At 45.8% G+C, this 19,532-nt stretch overlaps 1 protein-coding gene across 2 annotated transcripts in view; it reads left to right on the plus strand.

Annotated features, from left to right (window-relative positions):
• The first annotated feature begins 668 nt into the window (after positions 1-668).
• The window catches only part of PHACTR1 (phosphatase and actin regulator 1), a 1,185,412-nt gene continuing 1,166,548 nt past the window's right edge, over positions 669-19,532 (plus strand). Inside the window, exons 1-2 of one of the 2 annotated variants that reach the window (XM_069219732.1) lie at positions 669-938; positions 3,932-4,059. In XM_069219732.1, the coding sequence (XP_069075833.1) occupies positions 3,999-4,059 (61 nt within the window). In that variant the 5' untranslated portion in view covers positions 669-938; positions 3,932-3,998. Of the gene's footprint in view, positions 939-2,029; positions 2,336-3,931; positions 4,060-19,532 lie in introns of those variants that run through there. The other variant, XM_069219733.1, reaches the window with a different exon arrangement.

Consider the following 19,532-nt stretch of genomic DNA (forward strand, 5'->3'; position numbering starts at 1 on the left):
ACATCTTGAACCCTAGGACATCATCAAGGGAACCAACATTAGAATGCCTCTTGTTGGTGACTGCTATAGATGAAGAACTGTTGCCGTTCTCCACCCTGGGTGGACACTGTATTGTTATTACATAAACGTGCATGCAACAATATTGTGTAACTGGACACACTTTTCTTAAGTGGATCAGGTTACTGTATCTCACAGAGCTGGCATGTTCTTGCCTGGGATTTTATTTAATATCCTAATGCATTTAGGGAGTAGAAGTCTGGATCGCCTGAACTGGACAATCACTCTTGAAGACAGTGGTGTCTGAAAGGAACAACTTGACTTGAACATCGTGTGCTCGAGGACATGGAACCTTATTTTTCAGCTCTCCTGTGTGGCATTTAACCCAGAAAGAGTAATCAGTGTTATTTTTTTTCCTCATTTTTGGCAGCATTGCAATCTCAGATTGCTGTATTCCGTTCTAAGTACAGGAAAATCAACATCTTACAAATAAATAGCCTGTTACCCCCTTTGAAAAACCAACAGGATTATAATCAGCGTAATTTTCTATGTGCCACACAAGTGTAGCAGCACACAGCTCCCAGATCCTTCCTGAGGATAAAAGTACCCCACACCTCGCAGAGCAGTGGCAACAGAAGAATAATTTTAATGCAAATTAAACTGAGGGGGCAGAAGAAAGAGCGCACGAAAGACACGGTAACAAAACCTTTCAGCTTTCTTAAATTAGCAGGCTAATGCGTTGCATTGAGGAGCGCTATCACTCAGAGCTGTGCAGGGAGGGTCCTTTCGTCATATTATAAAAGCAGCTCTGTCAGCCCGCTGTTTTTTCTGAATCCTCTTGGAGTGGCGTGGAAATTACGAGCTGCTGCTTCTTCGGTCTCCGAAGCTCTGCTGTATGTGCACAGATAAGAAACGGGATCTGCGAGAGGTTGGCGCTAGGGGTGAGTAGCTGCTGCCCGCGATGTAGAGTCCGTTCAAACTCCTCTGCTCTGCCTCTCGTCTCCCGTCCCTCCCCCTCCTCCCTTCCACCGTCACATCACTTCATCTCGACTTCCTCGCTGTCCTTCTCTTTCTCGCACTGCCTTTCTTTCTGTCTCTGTCTCACACACATGCGCTCGCTCCCACTCTGTTCCTCTCACACAGACATTCTCTCTCACAGACACTATCTATCTATCTATCTATATATATATATATATATATATATATATATATATATATATATATATATATATATATATATATATATACACACACACACACATATATATGTTGCATAGATTACTTACCGGTAATAACATTAGAATGAGTCCAGGAGTCCCTGCTCCGATCCTTATGAAATGTAATGAGAGGAACAGGGAAGGTAATTCTCACTTTCTTGCACATTATCTCTCTCACACACATTCTTCCACTCTTGTTTCCCCTCTTTCGTCTTCTCTCCTTGTCTCCGTCTCTCTTGCTCTCTCGCTCCACTTCCTCTGAAGCACACATTTTTTTAAAGAATGAAAGAAACAGGGATAATAGACAGAGGCACAGAAGAAGATAGTGGGAGAAACAGAGTGCACGATCGGAGAGAGTGAAAGAAAGAGAGATAGTTAGATAAATAGTAACAAATCGTCGTCCTTCTAAAAAGTGTACATCTAACTAAACAAAACAGTGATGTGTGTTTTTGGTGAAAGCCGCACTGCCAAGACCTGCAAAGTGTTCATCCTAACTGTTATGCCTTCATTCGGAGGTGGAACCTGTTTGTCTCATGCAGCAGTGAAAGTACCAGCCTGCCTTCCTGATAGTGGGCTTTCATCAGTATTCAGCGAAAGGACCCCTATTCCCTCAGCTGTCGACGCAAGAGTCTTAAGCCATTTACGCCAGCAAAAGTACAAGGTCGCACGAAAGAGAGAGTGCTCCGGTAGAACCCCAACAATCCCGGGCTGTCAAGAATACACCAGAGGGGTTAACGGGTCCAAATGAAGATAAGTCTTCAAAAAAACAATAATTGATCAGATAGGGTATTTGATGCATTACTTGCTGCAGACGTGGGTGATGCAGTGAAGCTCTGAATGCCGCATGCTGAATGGATGGCAACGGAGGGATGGGATGTTGCTAAGGTAACATCTCTGGGCCGTTTCTATCACTTGATCATAGGAAGTCCTGTTTATACTATGCATTATTCATCACTACCCCTGGCTTCCAATGGTGGGCCTTTTTCGGTACACAGGAGATTCTGAGCACTATCCCAGTAGCGCCACCTGAAAGAGCAGCGCCCACGCCTTGAACTTCATTCCTGCGCCGAAGAAGTATATTTTTGAGTTTTTTTCCTCTAACAAAATTTCAACTACGTCAGGTATGTGAAATCGTTTTATTTAATAATCCAGGCTCGAAAAGCTACCACATAAAACAGTGTGGTTAAACTAAGATTTTAGTGGATAACCAGGGAATCTTTCATAAGGTTTTGTCTTGGAAGCCGGCAGCTGCTGGCATCTGGGCAGCTTTTTCAGGGCTCAACCTTCTAGGAGGCGGAAGAGGGACACAGAACAACTGAAACTGTGCCCTGTGCCAAGGAACGCTGCTGTCACCGCAGTTCCTAGCACCTATTTCTGGCCTCACGTTTTTGGCGCGAAACGTTTGGAATCCTTCCTTCTGTCGTCGACGCGTCCGGCCGCTGAGCTCTGAGGTAAGATGGAATCAGACGGAAAACTGAGGCGGAGGAAAGCGGTGCCACCTCCCCGCTAATACCGTGCGCCGTGCCAGCGCCTTCTCTTTCAGAGGCGACGAATATAATGCAGCACCCTGAGAGGAAGCACGTGAGGCAGAGGGATAATTACTACAGCTCTAATGTGTCAAAATTGCCAGCCTGACATTTTAAACGCTTGGTGCCATAAACCTTCACTTCTCCATATAGCGGAATCTATAATATGTGCAACAGAAGCCCGATATTTATGTCGTTTTCGGACATGTGAAGCAATTTATTATCATGGTATATGCTATGTTTCAGGCACTTACATTGAATAATTTAACTGTGCATGGAAAATGAATATCGAAATTGTATGTATTGTTATTTATATATCACATACGTAGCTTGGTGACTACTGAGTGAAATATATTAAAGGAAGAGCGTGAATGGGGCTGCGAGGTGTTTCAAGCCCATGTCTATGAATTGTCGATAAACAAATTGAAATTGTAAAACTCAATTAGATTGTATTTATTTACAATTGTAGGCACAGTGAGATTGTGTATTTGCCTAGACTCACACGATTTTCAGTCAAGTGCTGGTGCTGGGATTAAAACCCTCTTCTTCAAGTTCCGAAGTAGGCCCCTAAGCCAGTAAGTAGGCTTCACCTCTTTCATACAAACTACCTGCCATTAAAAACTGGAAAATGTATAGAACATAGATTGGGACACAGCACCTATTTGTGTACAAGCTGTCTATGGACACGGGTGCCATTTGCAAAGAGCAGCAAAAATTTGTGTTTAGGATTGAATATCCCTAGTGGCACTATTTCGTAAATATTTTGGTAGAGGACATGCGTACATATAAAGTAGTCATAACTAGGGCTGGGAAACAGATATGAGGGCATATGATGTAGACACACGTTTGGTGTCAGATGTACAACACACCATCTGCAGGCAGCTAAGGTATGTTCAGGGAAACATTCTCAACGGCCAAGAAAAGAACAGAAACTCTTCAGCAACATTTTGGCCATTGCTGGCCACCGAAAAGAAAAAAAAACTCACCATCAGTAGCTGATATTTTGAATGCAGATGAAAACGATGGCAGCATTTCCGAAACAACCCCTCTCCCCCACCCCCATAGCTAGTCGAGCATCAAGGGCTATATTTACCGTCATAATCCTAGAACGATAAAATATCGGAAATATTTGCCATGCTATAGACATGACACTGTTGTGCTGAGTGAATTCATTAGGTTCTCTTTTCCCAGGAGGATCCAAGGAAAGTGAAGACGGATACAAAGGGAGCCTCTGTGCAGCAGTCAGAGACCGGCAGCAATGAGTCAGTTTTTGGATGTCGATTCCATCCCGCGACTGCTATACAGTCAAGGAGCACAAGGTAAGCCGAACGCCTATCAAGGAAGTGGTATGGGTGAGAAGAGATTGACACTTACTGCACACCATCGATTAGAAATACATAATTAGCTGTTTGATTTGTTCCTAAATACATTCTCATAAGAAGCTTAGGAGCCACCCCTAATGAGTGGAGTCAGTTTCACAGCGGTATGTTTTAGACTTCCTTGATACATACACGGGGTACCCCCTAGAACTTCATTTCGGAATAAGATAGATTCATTTTGTATGTTGGGGTATTTTTGAGTGGAAAATGTTCTTGGCAGGTGCAAGTGAGGAGCACATTGTTTTGGAAAGGAAGCACACGTTTGGATATGTTGATTGCATGGTTTTGTAAAAAGATTGAACAGCTACTTCACAGAAGTGAAAAGGCTTTACCACTCTCTTGATAACATGAAAACTACTTCAGTGAATCGGGTGAACGCTTCTTTTCTTCACTCCTAGTGTTAGAAGACTGATTATCTATTCATTGCACTTTCACATTGCTTCTTCACCACAGTGACATTGTAGGGGTTGCTCCTGGCTCCGACCCACGGTTGGGAGGGCAGGTGCTTTGGCGCCCTTTGGATCTTGTTTTAAAGTCGAGGATTGCCTCTCGGTTCACTCGAACGCCCCTAAAATTTCTAGTATACTGGCAAAGCAACTTTTAAGAGGGAAAACTCATCACGCACCAGATGCTCATGAGACTTCGGATGCCATTCTATGCCATATAGATGATGCGCCAGATATTTGCATAAGTGTGACTTATGAATCTATATCCTTTTTTCACTTAACACGCCGATCTGCTTAGGAGCTTACAAGGGGTGGGTAAATCTTTTAAGTCATAACAATCTGTAGCTCTACAATCACCCTGATTACGAGTTGGGGGGTAAAGACCTCCCTGTGGGCAAAAGGTGTTTGTATCGGGATCAGCATTCTGACAAATATAGTAATTACCTCACTCACCCGTGATTTTGCCCTGGCAAAATTCAGCGGAACAACCTGCTGACATTTATGAATGGAAATGTGCTTTAACGTCTGATCATTGCAGTACATTTTGCAGACAGACCTTTCCTACATATACCGCTTCATTTTCTAGATGAAAAGAATCTATGATGCACCTGGCAAATACTGAACCCTTGGAGATTGATATTTACTGGTTGCACTAAATACAGCCCTCTTTACCTCCTTCCTCATTATCTCTCCCAATGGGTGATCCACCATTTTGTTTCATGTGCAGTGTTTAGGGTGACCAGACGACCCGGATTTCCCCGGACAGTGTCCCGGTTTTTAGAACTCTGTCCGGCTCTCTTAATTTTAAACAAATGTCCCAGTTTTTGGGAAAAAGGTCAGATCATTACATAAATGTCACGGATTTTGGGACAAAGGTCAGATTATCTAGGGAAGCAAAAGATAAAGTTGTGCTCTCCTTCAACAGAGGCCTACAAAGTATGAAATAATTACAGTATTTTATCTGTTACTGTCAGGTAACACAGTCCCCTGTCTGCTCCCAGCAGAGAGATGGAGTGAGGAGCAAGCAGAGAAAGTTGGGTGGGGGGCAGGTTGGGGTGCAGGGTGGGAGGTTAAGCTATAGCTAACTTTAAATGTGTAGTCTTGTAAATGTGTTTGTGTGTGTGGGTGTGTATATATATATATATATATATATATCTATATATATATATATAAACACAGACATATATAGCACACATTCACAAAGCTGCACAAAAAAACGGGACATGTCAGATATAAAAGTGAGTGTAAAGTCTTTAGTCCTTCTTTTATGTCTGACCTGTCCTGGTTTTTGCTCCTCAAAATCTGGTCACCCTAGCAATGTTTCAGATGTTCGATGAAGTTAAAGAACAGGTCAGTGCACCTTCGGTCCAGGGCACATTGCTTTGTAGCACTATTAAAACAATTTATACTTCACAATCTTAGATGTGAGGAGACAATTTGCTGTTTCTTCATTTTGGGACACAGTTGTGAATCACAAGTAGATTACTGGTTGATCATTTTTTTATATTGAATTTGGTGACAATTAAAAACATTTTGAATACTTGGAGATGGGCAGTTCTGTTTTATAATTGTGATCAAACATGGTTGAGGAGTACTGATATCAAGTCAGTGACAGGAGACTATGGGGGTGATTCTGACCCCGGCGGTCAGAGACCGCCGGGGCCAGGGTCGTCGGGAGCACCGCCGACAGGCCGGCGGTGCCCCGCAGGGCATTCTGACCGCGGCGGTTCGGCCGCGGTCAGATGCGGAAAACCGGCGGTCTCCCGCCGGTTTTCCGCTGCCCATGTGAATCCTCCATGGCGGCGGAGCGTGCTCCGCCGCCATGGGGATTCTGACACCCCCTACCGCCATCCTGTTCCTGGTGGGTCTCCCGCCAGGAACAGGATGGCGGTAGGGGGTGCCGCGGGGCCCCTGGGGGCCCCTGCAGTGCCCATGCCAATGGCATGGGCACTGCAGGGGCCCCCGTAAGAGGGCCCCACTTAGTATTTCGAAATACGCAACGGGTGCCACTGCACCCGTCGCACCTTCCCACTCCGCCGGCTCAATTCTGAGCCGGCGTCCTCGTGGAAAGGATGATTTGCCCTGGGCTGGCAGGCGGCCTTTTGGCGGTCGCCCGCCAGCCCAGGGCAAATCCCAAAATACCCTCAGCGGTCTTTTGACCGCGGAGCGGTATTTTGGTGGGGGAACTCTGGCGGGCGGCCTCCGCCGCCCGTCAGGGTCAGAATGACCCCCTATATAAGGAAAATAAATTATAGAATATGTGTTGACACTTATGTATTGTAGACCACAGATATAAAGGGCTGAACTTGGGTTGTGGGAGGAGTGATGTCATTGGCTGTAATGTCATTTATATCACAATCAAGAGGGACAGGGGGATGTACCAAGGTCTAGTATACAGCCTCCCTAAATCATGTAAACGTCAAAAAAGGTATACTGTTCCTGACAGTAACAGGAACAGTGTACCTTTTTTGACATTGTAATGTCATTGAACCTGACTGAGATGAACTTTGAGGGTATAGATGAAAGCATAGGGGAGCTTTGTGTTCACTGGAGATGACATTGAAGCGGAAGAGCCAGAGTAGATTGGATGGCCTGTGAATTAAACCTAGATGGGACAAAAGGTGGACTTATAGTGACTATTTCCAGCCAGGTCATTACAAACCATATTTCCAGTCCTGGAATTTTGTATCAGAGACAAATGTATTCTGCATTTTGTAGTAATGTCTTCTATTAAGCAAATTAGACTAACACACTTGAAATCAGATGTTTGTAGGGGAAAGTTCACAACTGCAGACATTTTCCATAATATCCTGCAGTAAGGTAGTAAAGCTAATGTAACAAAATGGCAAGTGATTCGGGTTAACTCATCTCAGCGAATATTAAGGTGCATACTGTGCGAGAGTTTACTTTCAGACTTACAATCATTTTATGAAGAAAAAGTGGTCATAGATGATTCAGCAGCAGGGTGAGCTCCAGACTGGATCTGAAGTGGAGCTTGTGAACAACGGGTTGTTGAAGAGCAAGGAAAGTTCTAAGCAGGGGAAGTCTGGGCCAAGAAAGGCCTTTATGTAAATGGGTTGCTGCTCGAAGTCGGCCCTGATGACGTCCTTACCTTTGGGCTTAGAAATGTTTCTGGAAGTCAGATTTCCTTCAGTGGGGCAAAAGAGAAAGCTGAGGCTGACTGGCAATTCAGTGTTGACAGCTATGCATTCGAAGGTTATCTCGGCCTCTATCAGTTCCACTGGCAGAAAGTTGGCAAAACATTCCTAGGTCCCAGCTTTTGAAGTGTAGGCAGGAGGAATACACAGGTGCCATTTGGGGTTAGGACTCACTCCAACAAAGGCCAGAGCAGCAAGGTGAAGGGCAGACCCAGTTGATACTAGCCAGCTAGGCAGTTGCAGGTAGGACTGCCTCTAGAAGCTGTTTGTGTCCCTGTAGCTCAAACAGGAGGCTAGCCAACTGACCATCACTTCTAGGGTCCTGGGTTCAGGTCAAGTAGAACTAGTCATCCTTTAAGTTCTTCAGGCAGCAGGGCACTCCTCCTGATTCTGCAAAGGTCCAGGAGTGTTCTGAGAAGAGGTCTGTTGGGTCCGCTTTAATGCCCAGTGTAGTCTGTGGGTGGAGTGCAATCTTTTGCCCAACCCTATATTTGTTCTGGTCAGGTCCTTTACTGCCACTGGGATTGATACCATCCTGACTAGAGATACAAACCCCCCCAGTCCAGCCTGTCAAGGGAAGGGTAGCTCTCCCCACTCCCACTCCCACTCCAGGGCCCTTTGTCCACTATCTGAGAGCAATACATATCTCACCACAGAGGAGCCATCACGTTTCTGATAACATCTGCCCACTGAAAGGAAACCCTTTTTGTTTTACAGAGGAAAACTTCAACTTTATAAAACTATATTTTCCAAACAAGTAATCTAACATCCAAATTAACCTTTAAGTTGAATTTTAAGTTACTAATAAATGTAATCCTTGAACCATTTGTCGAGACACTCCCCAACCAAATTTGGCACTTATTAAAGGTAATAGTGTAAAACATTGTTAGCCTATGGGAGAGTCAATCTTTCCACAGAGAAAAACAAATTTGGCCGTTTTTCACTACCAGGACATGTAAAACATGAAAAATATATGCCATACTTTTAAATGCTATGCATGCTTCCTTGTGGGCATTTAGGACCTACCTTAGGGGTGACCTATAAGTATAAAAAAAAAGGTTTAGACCTGGAAAAATGTTTATTTATTTCTGATCAAAATGCCAGTTTAAAACTGCACAGCCAGGTTGCAGTGACAGGCTTTGAGAGATGCGTAGAGCTACTTTAGTGGGTGGCACAATGAGTGCTGCTCCCCACTAGTAGCATTTCATTTTCTAGCCCAGTGTACACGCAGGAACATATGCTAGGGACTTTGGCCCAGATGTACAAAGATCTTTTCATGTCTGTTTGTGACTTGAAAAAATATTTTTCAAATGCACAAAATGTAAAATGTGATTTGGTAATTTGTTGCTGAATCGCATTTTGTATTTGTGGTTCTGCATTTGGAAGGGACGTGTTAAGGGTGTCCCTTCAAAACACCAAATCGGTATTGCACGTATTACAGTTTTGTGACTGAATTTTAGTTGCAAAGCAATAATACTTTACCACTAATTCACAAATGCCCTTTTCTTTGACTAGCAACCAACTACATTGGTGTAGTAAGGAGGCATGAATGTGGCTGGTGAAGAGTGCTTATGTGGAAACATTGATCGTGTAGTGCAGGGGAGAGAAGGAATATTATGGAAGTTCCTTTAGGCAGCTGTTGCATTCATTCAAATTGTGTTATTAATGTTTTTGTTTGTCTGCAGATGTGGGTGTGGCTGACTTTTCCTGATATTCAGTAGCTGGTATCTGGCTGCTGTAGCGGTGTTGTTGATAAAAGACTCTAGGTGCATGTCAGAATCAAAGTGTTTGCTGAGATTCTTAGCAAAAAGAGAAGGTCCCATACACCAGGGGAAGATAACAAGGGTGGACAAGTTGCCAGCAGTATCACTGCATTAAATTAGCCCTTTTAAGTTTTGGGAGAGTTTAACATGAGTGAAGAGTCATCTAGTGCCTGATGCACTCCATGGCTCTCCACTTTGTAAGACAGCCAGGGCCCAATTCACAAAGGTAAGCTTAGACTTGAAGTCTAAGCTTAGAGCTGAAGTCGAAGGGCCCAATTCACAAAGGTAAACTAGCACCTGAAGTTTAAGTTTATATTGGTGAATTGGGGCCTCAGACTTCAGATCTAAACTTAAACTTCAGGTCTAAGTTTAGCTTTGTGATTCGAGCCATTGGTAATTCAGTGAGTCAGTAACTCTGCAAGACCGGCAATGATTCTTAAATGGAGATGCGTCAGGAGGTAGTTGGGAAGGAGTAGTCAAGGATTTGTCTGTTGCGAAGTTCAAAGGAGTTAGGCAAAGTTAAAGGAGGAGATGGCATCATTAATTGACATGGCATAGAGGAAGAAGGGGAGAAGTCCCAGCATTCACCCTGCATGTGTGAGAGTATTTTTCAGTGCTATGGAATTGAGCAAAGCAAAATTGTGGGGGAATTGGATAGCTTACATTAAGAGGGGTAATCAGTAAGCAAACTGAACATATGTTGTTAAGCTTGAGCTGGGTTATTAATGCTACATATTTAAACATCGCAGGTAGGTGACGGAAGTGAGTGAGTGATTAGTTAGTGTGGAGAAGTACACAGGGACCTAAAAGAGAGGATCAGGGGCTTCATTATTTGGGGACTTATTGGTCAGGAGAAACACTCCAGAGATTGACATACCATATCATGGCAAAGGATTTGGCACAGGACATGTGAGAGAAGAAAGCAAATTGAACAAGTTGTAAGGAGTGAGGAAAGTTGTAAGGCTTCATTGGGAAATGAGAGAAGTCCTAGTTGTGCTTGTATTGATGGTAATTTTACAGGAGGTGTGGGCAGCAAAGATGTTGTCTGAGAAGTAAGACTGGGCTACGATAGAGTGGAGGTAAGAATAAAAAGTGTGAGGTAAAAATGTAAATGTAGATGTGATTAGAGTGAGATTGTGAGGTTGTGATACTTGGTCAGTTTCTCTGAGCTGGATGTGGTTGTGAGTGCCTTGAAGGACTTATTTTGGTTGTCCGGTGCTCTTGGGTTCAAGGATTCCACAGAGTATGGGAGTAGGCATGATTTGTGATTTTGGGGTGAATGGTGACTGCATTGAAGCTCGAGGTACAAGGCAGTGTGAAAAATGTGTTGGGGTGGTAATTCGAGACAAATGGTGAGTACAGGAGGGGCAGAGCTAGCCTTCGAAAATGGCAGCAATGTAAATCCACAGATCTTGACCGGCCTGCAATTATCCTGAGCAAAACGAGCGGATCCCTGACGAAAAAACCGGTTGTGGGGAACTTGTGTTGCGGAGGATGCAGTACTGCCCTCAGAGCAGTGAGGAGTGACCTCACTGCAACGGACATTGGTGGGAGTGGCTGGGACACAGTGGAGGCCGAGCCTGACAGCGTGGAAGCCCTGTGGGCTGGTTGAGGGGCAGCGATGGTCTGCCGAGATCAGCGGGGAGTTCGGAACTAGGTGCCTGAAGCAATGTGGAGTTCGGGCCCAGAGCAACCAGAAAAGGGGAGTGGGCCCGGGCAGGCTCCCTGGCAGCCGAGAACACAGAGGGTCGCTCCCGTGCAGGGGATGGGGCTGCGATGTAAGGAAGGGCCGCGGAGCGGGTGAGACTGGGCGGGCCTGGAGGTCCTTGTGCTTGGCTCTGCACCACGCTGCAGCCACCAACTCTGTGGCATTGCCTGGTCTGGAGCTGTGCCTGCTGGCTCTGGGGGCACTCCTCCCCATTCATCAGAGAGAGTGGACATTGGGTTGCTGTTAGACTTAATTTCCCCTTCATTTCCCTTGGGGGTTAGTGCTCTTTCCCACCCTCTGGACTCTGAGAGTGCAGCAGCTGCTGGCAACCCAGTCATGAATGAGGAGAGAAAGGGGAAGTTGCCCGTAGAGGAGCAGTGGCCTGGTGAGAAGAAGCTTGTGAGGACATCATTTTGGGGATGGTGACTTGGGAGCACTGCGGTTTGGCCCTCCCCGCCCCTCCTCCTACATTGTGAATTGGTGCCATCATATGTGCTCCAAGGCACGGCGTGGAGGATGGTCACCTGGCCAGACCCTTTTATAATCACTCACATGGCAGTGGCCAACATTGGTGGCAAGAGGCTACCACAGACACATTACTTGCTGAAGCCTCGCTGAACTGGGAATGAGGTGCCTGGCCCACGCTGCTGCCTATTTCTACATGGGGAAACAATGGACTAGACCTCAGAGGTGTTGGACACCCTATAGCAAGAGCACAATCCGCAGGGAGGATGCCGCAGCTGGACTCTCCCTCAGTGCAAATGCAAGATACCTTGCATAAAATACTGGAGGTGATTGACGAGTCCAAAAACATGTTGGGACAGGAAATAGGGAACATGCCAGTGGAACTGAGTGTTCTGAGAATGGATCACCAAAAACTTTCCAACAGGATGAAAAATAACAAGACTAACCTGGCAGATTTGGAACCCTCACACCAGGCCCTGCAGACCCAGCTGACACACCTAATGGACTGGGTGCAGCGGTTGGAACAATGGGCTGAAGACGCAGAGGGCCGTAGTCTGTGCAGTAATATACAGCTTATTGGACTCCTTGAGGGAGCAGAACGTACTGACATAATGGCCTTCCTTGAGCCCTGGTTGCAGTCTCTCATGAGCGCTCAGCAACTCTCACAATTCTTTGCCCTAGAGAGAGCACACAGGGTCCCAGCCTGACCCCTGCCGCCTGGGAGACCGAGTGAGCCGGTGGTGGCCAGAATCCTGCACTACAGTGATCAGGGCGCCTAACTGCAAAGAGCACAAGCCAGGCACCTTCGTGGTGGATGATGGGAAGATCAGCATGTTTCCTGATTTTACGGTGACAGTGCAGGCTAACAGGGCATCTAACAAGGAGGTGAAGAAGGCTTTACGAGCAGAGGTTCAGTACTCTTTAATTTTTCCTTCAAACTTAAAATCAAGCTTGATGGTCACACAGACTTCTGCCAGACCCCTGAGGAAGCATGGGCCTGGTTGCAATCACACACATCTGGAACTGATAGACTGAGGTTCACCAGGCCTCAGGCACTCCAACACTGCAGGAAGAGAAGACTCTCAAAACCCACACCTCAGCAAGTGAAACAGGAAAAGAGGGTGACTCTCCAGGCTGTGGCGTCCTTGACAGAATCAGGCCATTCCGACGGGGAGAAAGGTGACACCACGGATGTCCATGAATCTGATGACATATCTGACCCCGGTTCTGTGGTTAGTGCCCTGGAGGGTGCACCACATGTGATGCCCCAAACGGCGAGCGACCTTGTGTAACTGCCACCACTCCTGCACCACTAGACTGATTACGTGCTGGAAGAGCTCATCAGCCACATGTCTGGTCTGGTCCGGATGATTCTGATAGGTGTAAAGTAGATACACTGTGAACATAACCCCCCCCCAATCATCCACTGGGCTGACTGGTGAGGTAATAGTACAGAACTCCCAATTATTGTTTTTGATGGTTTGGGTGGCCGCCATTGCTGTGCTGTCCTGGGGAAGGGGAGTTGGGGTTTACTTGTTGTTACTGTTGCTGATGCCCTGGTCTGCCATTGGTACAATGATTCAATGTTTCCACTCTGCTGGGATGGGTGGCACCAAGATGAGGAGGGGGTTCTACTGTGAATCCATTACAGGTACATATGAATCCTATAGATTGATGGCCTGGAATGTTCGGGGCTTGGTTCACCATCTATACTCCACAAAATCCTGCAATTCATGAAGAGATGACGGGTCCAGATTGCTATGCTGCATGAATCCCACCCTACAAAATATGAAGTGGATAGTCTCCGCAGATGCTGGAGAGGACAAGTGTACGTACCACATACTCTGCCTACGCGAGGGGGGCACTGATAAGGGTGAGAGTGGGAGTGCCCATCAAGGCCTCTGTGGTGGAAGTGGACAAAGATGGATTATTCGTGCTGGCGGAGGGGCGACTTATCTCCAGGACTGTAGTGCCAGGGAGCATTTACGCCCCGAACCAGCTCAACTCCCATTTTTCCATTCCTTGTCAACATGACTGGCTTGCTTTCCAGGCAAGGCCTTTCTTTTGGGGGGGGGACTTTAATGGAGTACTTGACCAAGAGATGGACTGCTCGCTCCCACCGCTGCGGGGTGCGGAAACCATTAGGGTTGTGGCAGGACTAGCAACATGAATATCACAGTGGGGTATGGAGGACATCTGGCGCACCAAGCACTCCCATAATAGGGATTGCTCCCTTTACTCCCAAACTTTATCAAGGGCATACTAATAGATCGTGTTGTATGCTTTGTGTCCCTCAGCAGTTCACTTACACACTCTGAATATCTGGGCCACACGATATCTGACCATAGCCCGCTGATTGAGACACTGCAAACAGCTGAGAAACTCCCTCCCATTCCAACATGGCACCTATACTCTGCGGCGATGGAGGATGAGGTCTTCCAAGACACCTTGCGGTCTAGGGTAATGGAGTATCTCGCCTTCAACCATGGAATGGCTTCCTATAGGGGAATTGAGTGGGAAGTCCTCAAGGTGGTGGTGAGGGCACACTGCCTAGGACAAATGGTAGGGATTAGAAGAGATGTAGTATTAGGCCTTGCACGCCTTGAAGCTGATCTATATAAATGGGATGTTGCCGTGGGCACAGACCGAAATGCCCAAAAACATGTGTTAGAAACTTGTGACCTTCACAACAAAGTAATGGAAAGCCTCTGCTGCCATGACTATAAGACGTATACATCCAAGGCGCACAAGGAAGAGGGCAGAGGAGGTAAACTCCTCAACTGGCTGATTCACCCTGAGGGCAGGGGCACACCCATCACCCGTCTGACATCCCGAGAGGGGGTAACTTTGCTCTTGCCCACCCAAATTAATGAAGAATTTAGAGCTTATTACATGTCCCTGTACAGTCCCCCGAACGGGGCTTTCAGACTCCTGGGGTGAATTCCTATAGGCCCCCCCAATACCGACACTGGCAGAAATGGACCAGGAGGCCCTGGGTGCACCGATAGCTGTCCAGGAGGGTAGAGCTGCCGTTAAGTCCCTGGCATCCGGGAAGACGCTAGGCACAGATGGACCAGAATTTTATAAATGGTTTTTGGGAGAATTGTCACCCAAGCTAACAGAAATGAGTGCTTAGGGATTTGAGAATGGAGTGTTGCCCCCTAGTACCAAGGAGGCACTGGCTTTTCAATGATGTGCACCCCCCGGCTGGAATGATAGTGTCAGTAGACCTAGAAAAGGCCTTTGACATGGTCCGCTGGGAATTACTTGAAGGCCGCAACGCTGCGAATGGGGCTCGGTCATCGATCGGTGAGATGGATCGATGTATTGTATACCCACCCTGCAGCTAGAGTGAAAAAAGTGTGCGCAGCCTTAGACAGCTATGAAATCTACTGCAGGATCAGATCAGGTTGCCCATTATCACCCTTATAATTCTCCATAACATTGAACCACTGGCGGTGAAGTTCAGAGCACAGGGTCCTGTGTGGGGGATGCTGAAAGCAGGGACACCACATGCCATCTCCCTGTATGTGGATGACCTCCTCATCTAGTTGAGTGATGGAGAGGCCGCATTGCCTCCGGTGCTCCAACTACTGGAGGAATTCGGGTGATACTCTGGACTACAGCTGAACCGGTGAAAAACCTGTGTCTTCCCAATGGTGGAGGGTGTGTCTCGTCCGCTTTCCTGTTCTGACGACCTGTTTTGGACTATGAGCATCTTCCGTTACCTAGATGTCCAAATATACCATGGGCTGGGAGATCTCCAAGAAGGCAAGTTGGGGGGGGGGGCGGGGCATGCTGCTCGTTAAAGAAGACAGTGGCTTTCTGGAGCTCCTTGAGGATCCCCATTATGGCACGCAGATCCCTATCCAAGATGGTAATGCTCCCTAGGCTTTTGTATTATTTTACTAATCTGCCAGTGGTCCTACCGGGGTCATGGTTCCGGGCATTAGATGTGCTCCTGCAGGAGCTATTACGGGATAGAGAGTGACCTTGTGTGGCATTGTCAACCCCTCGCCTCCCCCCTGAGTAGAAGACTGGGGGTTCCCAACATTTAACTTTATTCCATGGTGGCTCAATTACAATGGCCAGCGTGGTGGCTTCATGGACAGAGCTTGACTGAAATGGGTTCAGATAGGGAGTCACGACACATCAATAGCCTCATTTCACATTTGCTTAGACCGAGACTAGGAGATCCCAGACTGAATGTATTGGTGAAGGCCGCCCTGTCTACCTGGCACAAAGCCCTTAAGAAAACACACACGACCGCGCCTTGTGCCTCAGTAATACCTTTAATTAGCCTACCCCACTGGATTCCTATTCCTGCTTTACAGCTGGGCAACTGGAACCCTGGACAGACGTGGGCTTGCTGACCCTATGGGACTGTTACCAGGAGGGAATGTTGGCACCATTTGATGACCTGATGGCCCGGAGTCGAGACTGCCACCAAGGCACTTTTTGAGGTACGATGTCATGATGCAGACTTTAAGGGGAGCTCTGAGTGAGTGGCGTGGAGGAACCCCCCAGGACAGCTGTCCTCCAGATCATGTTGGGAGACGGTGAGGGTCACACTTGGTCACTTGGATATATTGGGCACTGAAAGAGATGATGGATCGCTGACTAGACAACCAAAGACTTAAATGGGAACTAGACCTAGAGAGGGAGCTGTAAAACCTTGCGTGGACAAGGGTCCTTGCCTACACACATAAGATATTGTATAACATCTGCCTGAAATACATACAATACAATTATACCCACAGGACCTATCTCACCCCACATAGAATTAACTTCATATATGGAGGGACGTCGTGGACCTGCCCCCTGATACCAGTTGCTTGATGCAGTTTTCTGCCACTTGATATGGAAATACCCCAACCTGTGCCACTACCAGGATGACTTAGTTTCCAGGATTAATCGTACCTTACACAGGCAACTGGAGAATACACTAGTGCTTTGTCTACTGAGCATCTTTGATAGACCAACACGTAAGAAAGTGGGCAACAGGTTCATAGAATAACTTTGGTTCTGGCACAGAGAAGGGTGGCAATGGCATTGAAACACAAACTCGGACCTAGGCTGGAATCATGGGTGGCAGATGTCACACATCGGGTACAGACCGAGGAAAGGGTGCTGCGGAGAGAAGACCTGAGAGGAATCACACGTAGGCCCATAGCACCCCTATGGACAGAAGTGATTGAGGAATGGGGGACCATAGATGCAGTTGCCGCCAATGGCGACTCAGTTGAAGTGTCAGTTTATTATCCACAGAGCAAACCACAGAATGACCCCACACCTACATAAGGTGACACTAGACGGACACGCGTACATCTGAGCACGACACACATGAGTGCAGAGGTGTGGGGCTCCGCTCCCCTACCCCGCTGGTTCCCCAACCCTCTGACAGCTCTTCCCTGGTAGGTGATTGCACACTATAGGAGACCCGTGTCCTAGTCAACGGACTGGGGCCCTCCCTACACTTGCAGGAGACATATGTTTGGGTGCGGTTTTCAGCTGGTTAATAGTTAATGTTAAGAAACTTTAACACACTTGTTTTTTTTTCTCTTTGGCCTACAGTATGCAATGGGTGGCCCGGACACCCCAACCCTGTTGATAGCACTAGCGTGTATGTTTATCAGTTAATGGGATTCACCTGTAATATTAATTAATAAATATGATGTGGTAGTTGGGAGAGACCCTACCTATTACAATGTAACTAAATGCATGTGCTGTGAACCTAGTTTTAAATTTTGAATGCGCATTCCCATATGACGTTCTCTAATGGTCACGCTGTATCCTATGCCATAACTTTTGAAAAATTGATAAATCAAAAGTGCTAAAGAATGGTAAGTACAGAGCATTGTTAAAGTGGAGGAAGAGTCAAGGAGTAGAAGCAGGTCGTGGTGGATCTGCTCAAAACAACACTGCTAAGTGGCTGTCAAACGTCAGCCTACATATACTAATGTTTTGAGCAGGCGCTTGCACGACTTGCATCGTGCAAGCGCCAGCACAATCTACAAAATGTGGGCCGCAGTGCTTATTCTGGCTCTAAATTGATGGGAAAAAAAAACAACGCACGATGTAAATTGCTTTTAATTTAAACTCTTTTTCATAAAAACGCAGGGAAAATGGCAAGCGACTGGTTTAATGTCGACGTAATTTGAGAGTCAAAAATAAAAGGGGCATATTTAATGTAATATTAATAGAAAATGAGTTGCTAAGTAATATGTCTACATTAGTATATATCTCCTTTCAAATTTATTTGTATTACTGGATAATTCAGTTTGTGGATATGCAGCAAGAGCTAAAAGGCTTTAAGAGTCGTGTCCTTTACCAAGTGAAAAATGAAATGATATACTTCTGACTGTCATTGAATGGGTAAAAACTTTGAACTCCACTTAACTAACATTGAAGTAGAAATAAATAATATTGTGCCTTCTAAAAAACTATAGGTAGTAAACCACAAAATGACTTGTAGAATCTACCATTCTTTCTTTTACAATATCAGGGAAAACTACTTTCTAGCTAACAAAGGGGATTGACTGATTCCGCTTTGTGGGAAATCTACATAGCTTAAATATAAGCACATAACAATAAGTCTCCTTATGCAAACCAATATTTTTCTTCTTTGTCTGAGCAAAAAATGTTCCCGTGATGAGAGATCTTCGTGAGTGATTCATTCCCCTTCGTATCTCGAAGTAAATTACGCCAACGCTGCGATGGAGTAACTTTCGGTAGTTGAAATTACCGCTTCCCATCCACCCCTTTTGTTGGATTTCCTACAGCACATTTTTCCACACTCATGGCGGAGTCGACACTAATATACCCATTTGTGAACTCCTAACATAAGTAAATGGGGGCGTTTTGGTAGTAAATGTACGGTTACAGAGGAAAATACTATCGGCATTCTTGTCTATTCTTCCAAAAGGACTGTAACTCATTATTGCAAGTTTTTAGAATTAATTGAATGGGGAAACAAAGCCACAGTGATGGGTGGAAATCACTGTATTGCTGAGTGAGATAACTGGAAACGCAAACTTTCATTTTATTTTGAACTTCCATTACTTCTTGGCATGGAATTTCAACTTGTCTGCCCCTCGCCCTCTTTACACCCCTCTGCACCAAGTTCATTGGCTGACTGCTGGGTTTAGCCTTTAGTGGGCACCCCTCCATGTTACATATAATCTCGTTGTACTAAAGACTATTCCTTATTGTGTTACTATGATGCACGTTGGACATGAAGGACCTAATTTCGAGGCCACAGGTTTTAGTGTAGTGGTAGGGTACAAGGTAGATGCTGATACTGATTGTGGGGGGCACCTGGTGTAGTATTCCCTCCTGATTCATAGGGGTTTTTCTATTGCTCTTGAGAAGACATCCCATACAGAACGTGTATCGCATGTTTTAACTCTTCCTGAGCATTTTTCCCATTCAGGCTTTTGTCTGCAAAACGTGATTGGGGAAAATTAAATGGATGTGTGATTTTGCTGCGAAGAAGGAAGAAACTAAATAGACGTCATGAGTCTATTATCTGACATCACCTTGGGGCAGATTTAAGAACCACTTGTGCCTCTTTGTGCCACAATAGCATAATTTTTTTACGCTAATGTGGCCATTTATCACAAATCAATGACACAGAAAACATAACACTTCAACACCATGACCAATTTAACCATAAAACACACTCCAAATTGTATAAAGTTTCAAAGCTTTATTACAACCACAAAGCTAGTGTAACGTAACTGGTGCATAAAACTATGTTATAAACATACATATAAACCATGGGCTGACCAAAACACCAAAGGAGATTAAGCCTACCAAACATCAATACTGTTAAACACGCTAAAAGTGTAATTAACAAAACTATAATATGTAC

This window comes from Pleurodeles waltl, chromosome 2_2, assembly GCF_031143425.1.
Source record: "Pleurodeles waltl isolate 20211129_DDA chromosome 2_2, aPleWal1.hap1.20221129, whole genome shotgun sequence".
Lineage (NCBI taxonomy): Eukaryota > Metazoa > Chordata > Amphibia > Caudata > Salamandridae > Pleurodeles > Pleurodeles waltl.